This window comes from Prenolepis imparis, unplaced genomic scaffold (genome assembly GCF_030444845.1).
Source record: "Prenolepis imparis isolate NDT839.2.m4 unplaced genomic scaffold, iyPreImpa1.0 SCAF_7, whole genome shotgun sequence".
Taxonomy (NCBI): Eukaryota; Metazoa; Arthropoda; class Insecta; order Hymenoptera; family Formicidae; genus Prenolepis; species Prenolepis imparis.
In genome coordinates this window covers 18,498,237-18,509,853 of record NW_028141165.1, presented here as the reverse complement: position 1 = coordinate 18,509,853, position 11,617 = coordinate 18,498,237, and the positions used below count along the sequence as shown (strand labels likewise).

General features: G+C 39.0%; 1 protein-coding gene across 1 annotated transcript; it reads right to left on the bottom strand.

Moving 5' to 3' along the window:
* LOC145938711 (uncharacterized) lies at positions 1-1,109 on the bottom strand. The gene is made up of 2 exons (XM_083042471.1): positions 899-1,109; positions 1-857 (listed from the first exon to the last, which is right to left on the bottom strand). The coding sequence occupies exons 1-2, from the start codon at positions 1,107-1,109 to the stop codon at positions 1-3; spliced, it is 1,068 nt and encodes a 355-aa protein (XP_082898597.1).
* Positions 1,110-11,617: the final 10,508 nt, after the last annotated feature.

Below are 11,617 nucleotides of genomic sequence, written 5' to 3'. Positions count from 1 at the left end.
TTAATTTATAATAATGCCTGCTTCACGAAGTTCCTCGATGATCGACAGGATCTCATTGTCGTGAGCGTTGTGGCCAGCTCGGCGCGAAGCATCGAGCAATCGTACCCGATCCACTAGCTCGTTGGGGTCGTCCCAGTGCACGTAATCAATTTTATTGTCGGTTAGCGTCATCGCTTGAGGCATGAATACACCCTTTCCAGATTTTTTCTTTTCAATTGACATCAACGGTGCGATTATTTGTTTGTATTTGTATCCCCTGTTGCTCCGTAATTGACCTTGCGCATCATATTTGCGTTTATGCGCGTTCGTCGCCAATAATATGCTCTTGTATTTTTGCATATCGTCTTCCGTGTAAATAACATCATCGGGAATCCTCTTGAAGACTAGCTCGTATAATCCAGGTGTACCAATGTACTTTACTTTGTCTATAATTATAGAGTCATATTTATCCATGTCGAATTGTTTGTTACCGAGCAACATTCCATCCTTTTCGAAATAGACACCGTATACATGATCAATCTCATTTTTTTTATCGCCACCGAGGAGGGCACTCATGTATTTTTGTCCCAGTGATCCGAAGTGCTCTCGCAACATTTCTTGACCTTCCGACGTTTGTAACGTGTTTCGAACGGATGTTTCAAGTGAATTGCTTGTGGTTTCGAAAACATTTTCGTTTGCGAGTGATTCGGGTATTGTAAATGGTAGGATTCTCGTTGTCGCGGACTGTGTAGAGGTGGACGGTGTAGAGCTTATCGGTGGTTCATCCAGTAAAAATCCGTCCGATGTACGTGATGTCGATATGTGTTTGGTCGTTTTCTCTTTTTCGGTGTCGCATCTTCCTCCTCCTCCTCGTACCGCTTAACAGCGGGTAACGTTTTAATTTTCACATCAGCTTTACTCTCAGGTTCGTTTTTCACTGCGATCAAGCTCGCGTTGTCGACAATCTTTTGTAGTGGTTCGATAATAGGTTTAAAGTGAGTCTTGACTGCAATATCGTCATCGATATTACCAGTCTTTAAAGCACGATGTTTCTTACGGATCGATTCGCTCGTTTTCACAATTTCCTTCGCAATCTTTTCGCGCTCGCGAATGTTATGGTTATCAGCCATGTCTGCAGAGTGTTCGCGTTTCACTCTTCTCGACAGAATATCGGCAGCGACTAATCGTTTTGTGGTATCGCAAACTCGTTAAATCCTTTTCTGTTTCGCCCGTTTGTAAGCAAGCTGTCCTTGTCTATCACTAGGAATCCATACTTTTATTGCCAACAAATACGACATAATTTACTGAAATCTTCCTACGACATGTCGGTATTCACATGATCGTTGTACACGTGTTTCAAGTTGGTACCGTCCTGTTTAAACAAGATCAGTAAGTTCGCGTTGTCGCGTATAAGATGTTTTGGTATTCTCGCGTACGTCTGACAGAGATAGAAGCAATCAACGTTCGAGTGGCGTCCCATTGAAAAGTACTCTCTTATCGTATCTTGCTTGTCACACGCCACGTCATCAAAGATGAAAATCGAGTTTGGACATGCCTCGCTCGGTGGAATGACGTCACTGTTATTGGAGAATGTAAAGTAGCCGATTTCCTCGATCGACGTCAACAAATTCTCCAGATACCGATATTTTGGCTGTTGCAGCGACTTTGAGTACGCGTACACGTTTTCGAAGCAAACACCGTGCGGGCTTTCTATCAAACTAATCAAGACGTTAGTTTTACCGCAATTCGAGGGGCCGCATACGATCGCGCGTATAGTAGTCGGCAACATCGTACCATGTCTGCGCATCTCCGCGTTGTCCCCCACCGAGCGTAATCTGTCGTCGCAATTCGTCACGCGTATCGTCAAAGGTTGTCGCACGAATCTCATTTTCCCACTCCCCGATTGAATCGAACGCTTGCCTATTTATAGCTGCGCGGAACCACGAATCGCTCAGTAACGAAAAAATGTTTGTTCTGCTAACAAGTGCCTCCGATATTCACGGTTTAAGCGCCGAACAGCTGCAATTTGTGCCAAAAGCAGTTTTACTGCAATGTGAAAATCACATCCACTACGTGTGGGACAAGCTTCCGGAACACATAAAGGCGGATCCAGAGATTCAGGCCTGTCGCTGTTTCGAACATTATAATCGACCGTGGCAGCGAACGCATATCGATGGTCCAGCGCCGATGATAAAGGATTGCAGCGAATGTCAGCGAAAAAAATAGGTAGAGGACTATTAAATCACGCAATAAACGCACTTCCAATCGAATTCCATATCCCCGGCTATCAGTTTTGTGGTCCGGGCACGCGGCTACAAAAGCGATTAGCCAGAGGCGATCGAGGTATCAACCCATTGGACACGGCGTGCCGTGAACACGATATTGCGTACTCTCGGAGCAACGATCTCACCGAGAGACACGTGGCGGATAAGGTACTCGCCGACAAAGCGCGAACTCGTATCATTGCGAGAGATTCGACTCTCGGTGAAAGAGCCGCCGCCACAGCTGTCTGGGCAGCGATGAAAACCAAGACGAAGCTCGGTATGGACCTGAAGACAAAGAAAAAGACGACGAAGAAACGGATACTTCCGGTATCGAAACGCGGTGGCATATTGCCAATTCTACCAATGTTGGGCGCGCTTGGATCCATGATTGGTGGAGCGGCTGGTGTAGCAAAGATGGTGAACGATGGAAAAGCTGCACAACGTTAGTTGCAAGAGATGCTACGTCACAATCGCGCCATGGAAGGTCACGGATTGTATCTCGCTCCATACAAACGTGGACGAGGAGTTTCAACGAGAAAAAAGGGGAAAAAAAAACGTCAAAGAGACGCCAAAAATGCCAAAGGGCGAAACTACTAATATACAATTGCTGCAACTGGCAAAACGTATGCGCATTCCATACTTTAGAGGTGTTTTCATGCGTGATTCGCTACCGATCGGTGGTATATATCAAAACGAGAGCAGCATCATAAATTTGGATAACGCTAAAGGATCGGGTACTCATTGGGTGGCGTACGCAAAGAGGGGGAATCGCGCTATATATTTCGACAGTTTTGGCAATCTTCGACCACCGAATGAATTGGTGCAATATTTCGGGCGGAACGTGACAAAGATACAGTACAATCACACACCTGTTCAAACTTATGATCAGAGCATCTGTGGACAATTGTGTTTGCAGTTTCTCCGAACGGTCGATACACGTGAATTTAAAGACGGACATTACATTATTTAACTCAGTATTCGTTAAACAGTTTTGCCGATATGTCTATGACATTCACGCTGACTGGAAAGAGTAGCGTCCTCGCGGCAAACTACTTTCCCGCCATAGATTTGAGCGACGATGAATACGAACTCGGTCTAGCGGATTTTGAGACTTATCACACGATATCGAACGTGAATTCCTCGAATAATAAATTTTACTTTGGCAAAGATGACGTGGAAATTACGATTTCCGAGGGATCGTACGAGCTGCAAGCGATACATGAGTTTTTGAAACATGCAATTTCACGAAAACGTCCGCGACACGCTGTTCGTGATGACGATAAAAAACACATTGACAATGGTGATTTTGAAGATGAAGAATACCCGATAGTGCTCCGCGCTAATTACAATACGATGAGGAGCGAGATCAAATGCGCCTACAGAATGAATTTTAACAAGTCTAACAACATTGGATCGCTGCTGGGATTCTCGAACCGTATACTGCAGCCGCGAAAATGGTACGAGTCGGACATGCCGATTAACATTATCAACGTGAACATTATCCGCGTAGAGTGTAACGTGACCGCAGGCGCATACAGCAACGGCAAACTCGTTCATACGATACATGAATTTTCACCGAGGGTACCACCAGGATATAAGATATCGGAAACACCGGCGCACATCATTTACTTGCCGATCATCGCGCGGAGCATTACGGATTTAACGTTACGCGTCGACCAGGACAGACGATTGCTCGATTTTCGAGGAGAAGAGATCACCATTCGATTGCACGTACGACGACGACAGCGATAACGTACGTGTGCGGCGTAGGAGATGCTTGTGTTGAACGGATCGAAAGACACGAGAGATAACACAATCTTTACGGAGCCAGCGACAACAACAACAACGTCGACATTCGCTAATATCCAATCATCCGGTTGCTCCAAGAAAAAGAAACTGAACGCATCAAACGTTGCGTTTTTACAATCTTTGGGATTCGCGGTGCGAAATATCTGAACAATGACCGACATCCTCAACATCGGGGAAGAGCCAATCTTCGACGATCGCATCATCAAAATTGAGACTCACACGTACAACCCGTTCGCCAACACCACGTTCGGACACAGTGATGAGATAAGAATACCCATACAACAACAGGGTCTGTATACGTTGCCGTTTGACAGTTTTCTATACATTGAAGGAGAATTAAGGATAAATAGACCAGCCGAAGGATCTGATGTGATACTGGGAAATAATTGCGTCGCATTCATGTTTGATGAGATTCGATATGAACTCGATGGCGTGGAGATTGATCGCAATAGAAACGTGGGAATAACAAGTTTGCTCAAAAACTATGTAACGATATCATCCGATAGAAGCGTGATTATGAGAAACGCCAGTTGGAGTGATCCGACTATTGTGAATGGAAACTTCAATTTTTGCGTGCCGCTCTACATGTTATTGGGATTTTGCGAGGATTACAGACGAGTGGTGATTAACGCTCGTCACGAGTTGATCTTAATACGATCGCGCAACGACAACAATTGTCTGGTTGGAGATTCGACGCTGGAGCCTGTGTTCAAAATATTCAAGATACAATGGCGAATGCCACATGTGTTGTTGAGCGAGATGAAGAAGCTGTCTATGCTGCGCGCTCTGGAAAGCGGACGCTACCTCAGCATGGGTTTTCGCTCGTGGGATCTGTATGAGTTTCCGCTATTGCAGCGTACAACCAAGCATTCGTGGGCCATTAAAACCGCGACTCAGCTAGAGAAACCACGATACGTTATCTTTGCTCTGCAGATAGGGTGGAAGAATGTCATGTCTGAGGATATGAGTCGATTCGACGATTGCAAATTGACCAACGTGAAACTCTATCTGAACTCGGAATGTTATCCGTACGACGACATGAATCTGGACTTCGATAAAAACAGATGGTCGATTCTGTACGACACGTATGCGCGTTTCTGCAAAAACTATTACGGATACGAGTATCTCGAGCCGAGTCTCACCGTCTCAATGTTTCTACGTAACGGCCCATTCGTAATCATTGATTGTTCTCGACAAAACGAATCGATCAAGAGCGCAACCGTGGATGTAAGATTGGAATTTGAGTGTAAGGAAAACGTGCCGATGAATACCTCTGCATACTGTCTCATCATACATGATCGCGTGATCCAGTACAACCCGTTGACCAACGTTGTGCGCAAAATCACCTAAATGCACCAACAATTTAGAGAGGGGGAAGCATAGCAGAATATAAATCAAACTGTTATGAGATGGTTGTCAATCTTCTTTTTAAACTGATACATCGAAGAGAGAGATTTCGTCATGTCCGTACCAACGTTTGTGGATCTACAGGGGTTTATCCTCAATAAACAATTCATTGTAAAGGAAGCGGCAATCCTGAGAAAAGGATTTATTTTATCACATTATTTTTTCGCATGTCCTGTACCATGGGATGTGCTCATAAAATCGGAGAGACACCAAGCCTCATGGTTGACTCGAAATCATCATGGATTGCAATGGGAAGATGGAAACGTTCCATACAGCATGACTCAGCGTTTGATTACAACAGCTATCGCTGGTGGACCACATGAAGAAGAAGAAGAATCCATTCTCGTATATGTAAAAGGACTTGAAAAGCGAGAATGGTTAGCCGATATATTGGATGATGCGGAAAACGGTTTCATTATTGAGACCTTGGATGCTGATTACGACGATATCGAGTCTCTAAATAATCTAGATGTTAAAAACACTATGCGATGTGGAAAACATGTTAAGAATTGCGCATTACAAAATGTATTCAAAATATTTAACTGGTGGTCGCAACGCCAGAAAGAATTGCAAGATTTGGAAAAATAAAATATTTAAACATTAATGTGTTTTATCTCTTATTCCCCTTCCCTAATCCTTTGCTCACGAATCGTTTCTAAGAATTCTTTTTATCCGAGCGCCGTTTCCCCTTCTCCTAAATTTCATAGCGCCAATAGTATTCTAGAATCTCCCACCACATTTACCCCACTACTTTTAAAAATAAGCGTCATGTACAACACTCGATTAATTTCTTTATACGATCAGTGTCGCGTTAACCGTTCGTACTGGTGGTTTCACTTTAATAACGTAGAAAAAAAAATGTACTCCACCGAAAGAAGCAGCGGCTCCGGCAGACATGTGAATAATTACATACCGAATTGTAATGAAACTCCATCGTTTGAGAACAAATGCGACAAGTAAGTTTAACTTTTTCTATTTTTGTCTTTATATTTTTTACAAATTGTTTTATTTTTAAACTAATTTCATTTTTACAGCTTTTCATTAAAGCCTCATGCGGTTTGTATACTATGCAAACGATATGCATTGACAGCTACGGGATTTAAATTCCTCGAAATTGGTATCAAAGTGGATCCACCGAGTTACGTGGAAATCGCCATAGGAGATCATCGAGGAAAGGAACTGATACTATCTCTCGAAGCGTGGAAGGGACTCTACGAGCAATATTACAATATTCAGAATCTGCTTCGAAACGACTCTAAAGATGGCTACAGTTTTATAAGCCTTGGACCACTAACAGTGCGAGTTCGTACGATTAACGACGTCAAGTTAATAAGTCTTGAATCTTCAAATATATGCATGATGATGATCGAATCGACGTTACACCGCATGTTCGATCTCGATCCATGCATCGATGTAACTTTTGACCGATTAGTTAAAATTACCAATACAGTCGATATCAAGTTTACGCAATTTTCAAATATCGCGTCCACTGTAAAGGATAATAAAGAAGTATTAAATGTAATACACACTAGCGACGCCTTCAACAAGCATCAGCTCATCGATTGTGAGCAGCTTTAGTTTTTAGTTTTTAGTTCATAATATGTAGGAAAAAAATATGTATGAAAAAAAATATGTAAAAGAATAAAAGAGTTTTTAAGTTTAAATTATGATGTAATTTCTTTGCATGCATTTCCAATCTTTCTCCCACCCGTAAGCAGTCCCAGCTCTTATACGTATAGCTCCTCAATAATTGCGTGGTCCTTGCAGGGGATGACGTCATGCGGGGAAGGGGGAACGTGACGCTAGAGACCGAGAGGCTAGGGATCGCGAGGCTAGGGACCGAGAGGCTAGGGATCGCGAGGCTAGGGACAGAGAGGCTAGGGATCGCGAGGCTAGGGACCGAGAGGCTAGGGATCGCGAGGCTAGGGACCGAGAGGCTAGGGATCGCGAGGCTAGGGACCGAGAGGCTAGGGCAGTGATGCAAGATTTCACGCGCGACAGCCACTTCGCGACAGCCATCTTGCAGTGGAGGGGGTAGGTTGGCAGCGCAGAGCGCACCGAAAAGATGAGAACCCTTGTCCTTCGAATATAGAAGAGGACAGATATATATCTTTTGTCCTTTATTTTCTTTTGATAGATATAGAGCTACGAATTTCGAGCGAATCCGGAATACTGGCGATAGCGAGTAGGCGATGCGACCCAATATGCAAAAAGAAAATATAAAATATAAAAAATATATTTAATATTATAAAATAATATTAATAAAATTAATATATTTTTAACATAAATTAAGTAACTTTTTTTCAACAAATAGGAGAAGATCCTGACGTATTAAAAAGCATGAGCATGAGTCGAACGAAATGTAAAAGCATTATTACAAACGTTTTGTGTCCGATTGAGACGGATCGTGTCGTCAATAAAATTCAAAATACAAAGTTTTCAGTTTTTATTGACGAAACATCAGACATATCTAATAATAAATGGATGACTTTTTTTGTCCGATACGTTGATTCGGAGACATTAGATGTTCGCTCGCAATTAGTCAAATTAATCGATATTGATGCCAAAGATTCAAGCGCAGAAAAGTTGTTGCAGGCATTTAAATGTGAAATATGGAAACTGCAGATACCATTTCCAAATATTGTTGCCTTGTCGTGCGATAACGCATCTGTTATGACAGGGAAATATTTATCGTTCAAAAAAAAGTTGGAAGAACTATGTCCACGTTTACTAACTTTAACATGCTCTTGCCACTCCGCTGCATTAACAGCGCATACTGCATGTAATAAAATACCTGCGTATTGCAATGAATTTATAAAAACAATTTCTAATTATTTGAACAGCAGCCCAAAACGTACAGCAATTTTCAGAGAATTTTGTGAATGTTTCCAAGAAACAAATCGCAAAATATTAAAATTATGTGATACACGCTGGCTGTCTCATTATTTATGTGTCGAACGACTTCTTGAATCTTGGGATACAATTAAATATTTTCTTACCGAAATGGTTGTAAGGGAAAAAAAAAATTCTGGAGAATATCTACTGTCTATGATGAACAACGTAGAACTAAAAGCTTATTTTCTTTTTTTAAAATATACTTTAAATTTCTTTAATGCATTTAATGCATTTTTCCAAGCATTAGAAACCAGAATTCATTTATTACAACCAAAATCCAAAAAATTTCTTTTCCAAATCTGCAAAAATTTTTTAAAAGAAGAGCATTTACAACCATTTTCTGAAAATATTGCATTCTCTCTAAAGGAGAATCAAAAAGATCTTAATGAAGTTACTTTGGGTTCAGAATGTGAGGAATATCTTAACGAATTACTACTGGAAGGTCACGTAGACATTGTTAAAATTATTCGAGAAAATTGTTTAACATTTTATGTGACTGCTGCAGAAGAAATTCGTAAAAGATTACCAATAAATGACACATTTTTATCACAATTAATAGTTTTTCAACCATTTGTAAGCTTATTTTATAATAGAGAAACATCATTCAATAACGTTTCTTTCGTCATTAAAACTATTAGCGGTTTTGATGAAGATGCTTTAAAAAAAGAATGGATTGCATTAGCATCAGATTTTACAATGGAAGAAAAACAAAGCCTCACTAAATTAAATTTTGATAATGCTTGGAAAGAAATTTTACAACGTCGAGACACCAATAATAATGCTAAATATCCTAATTTAAAAAATGTTATAAATACTATTAGATCGCTTCCAAATTCTAATGCCGATCCGGAGAGAATGTTTTCTCTTTTAAATAATGTAAAAACAAAAAAACGTAATAAATTTTCGTCGGCTTCTGTTAATGCTATTTGTGTATTTAAATCTGCATTAAAGACGAGGGGAGAAACAGCTATAAACATGCAAATTAATGAAAAACATTTGTTTCTTATGTCGGCGGACAAATTATATGCTACTGCTGTAAAAAAAATAAAAATATTTTAAAGCTACATGCTGCAGACGCTGATGTTGCCGACATACCTGGTCCCTCGTCTTATTAATAATACATTTTATTTAAAAGACGTCATGCTTATGAGCATGTAAGAAAATTGTGTATATAAATATATAATAAATATATATATAAATAAATATATATATATACGTATACAATTATATGCATATATGTATATAATATATAATATATATATATGCATACAATGTAAACATATGTATCTCGTATATATACACACACACACATACACATAATATATTTATATGACGAAGTATATTGGGATGAAATTCACTTTTTAATAATTAATTATATATAATTGACTTTTTATTTCTTTTTTATTTATTTTATTTATTTTTTTATTAATTTTTTTTTATTTTAATTACTTATTTTTTTATTTTTATTATTTTATAATTTTAATATTTTTTTAATAATGACATTTCCCAATATACAATATTTTAAATTTTTTGACGGAAGAAACCACCACCTTCTCGCGGTTTCCGTTGAGCAACAATATGTACGTCGTACATTAGTACAAAATAAATAGGGAATAAAAAGAATAAAATCTTAAACAATATTTATAAATTAAAATATTATTTTATTACAATTATTTCTTTAAAGATAAAAAATCTTTTTTAATAGAAAGGCGTATATATTGGCCAAGAGTGGATTTTTATATATAAAATATACTTATAATTATTAATTATAATTATTATTAATTAATAATTATTTTTAATTAAAATTTTAAATATAAGTTACTTAATTTATGTTAAAAATATATTAATTTTATTAATATTATTTTATAATATTAAATATATTTTTTATATTTTATATTTTCTTTTTGCATATTGGGTCGCATCGCCTACTCGCTATCGCCAGTATTCCGGATTCGCTCGAAATTCGTAGCTCTATTCTATCAAAAGAAAATAAAGGACAAAAGATATATACCTGTCCTCTTCTACATATGTTCGAAGGACAAGGGTTCTCATCTTTTCGGTGCGCTCTGCGCTGCCGACCTACCCCCTCCACTGCAAGATGGCTGTCGCGAAGTGGCTGTCGCGCGTGAAATCTTGCATCACTGGCGGGGACTCCTGCATAACAGAAAATGTTATTAAGAATTTATAATTAATAGATAATTTGATTTATATTTAATTTAATTTATAACTTACATGATAATCTCAGCCTTTTGACGTCAGATTTATTGGACGCGTAAATATTAGTCCACCCAATGGAACATCTTCCAAAAAATGCCATGATGAAGCTTGCGCTTTTTTGGAGGACAATATAGGGGATATGTCATAAAACACGAATGCTTGCAAGAACAGGCATTCAATGTTTCCTTTTCACGATCTCGTAAAAACTGATGCAACGATTTTGCATTAGGACTTCGTTGACCAATTTCACGATTTTTTAACAACTTCACTACCGAAGTTACTGGCTCAACTTTATATCTTAATACCTTTTCACGCTCCATTTCAACGTTTGATATATCATCAACGTCTGATATATCATCAATCACTATCATCTCATCATCATTCACCACATCATCATCATCAACCACATCTTCTCTATCCATCACAACTTCTCTAACCATTTTACATTCAAGACTATCAGAAACTTTATGACACGACACATATTATAATGTTGCTCCCCTCTTGATTTTAATGCCCAAGATTGTTTATTGGTAGCATTGCATCGCAGTCCCACGTGTTCCCCATTGTCTATTAGAATTTTCACTTTAAGTGTCCCAGCATAATCTCCCAAAGTTTATTGTATGCAAATAGGGCACATATCGCATGGAATTATTATATACAATGGATTTCTACAATTGTAGCACGATCGACTCTCCACTGCGTCGTGTAATTGAATCACATGCTTCCGAACAGCATACATGTGTCCGAAGTCTTGAATAGAGATCATACATGTAGTACATAGAGCTTGATCAGTATCCGTCGAATAATAAAAGTATATGGTACAAACTTTTGTACGTCCGTTTAGCGCAAGGATTTGTGAATTGTCCACTACCTTGTCGTCAATATCCGTAAGGTCCTCACTGCGATCACTAATATAATTACTGTCATCCGACAGCGCGTGATCTTCGTCAGACGACTCGTCTAATATCGCTTCGAAATTATTATTTTCCATTTTTGACACATTACTGCACAATTTTTCCACACTTTTTAAAATCACGTTCTATAGA

Excerpts from the sequence above, each read along its gene's own strand:
- LOC145938711 (XM_083042471.1), bottom strand. The coding sequence starts at position 1,109 with ATGGCTGATAACCATAACATTCGCGAGCGCGAAAAGATTGCGAAGGAA. Across the intron at positions 858-898 it reads AGTGAAAAACGAACCTGAGA|CGGTACGAGGAGGAGGAGGA; the intron begins GTAAAGCTGATG and ends CCCGCTGTTAAG.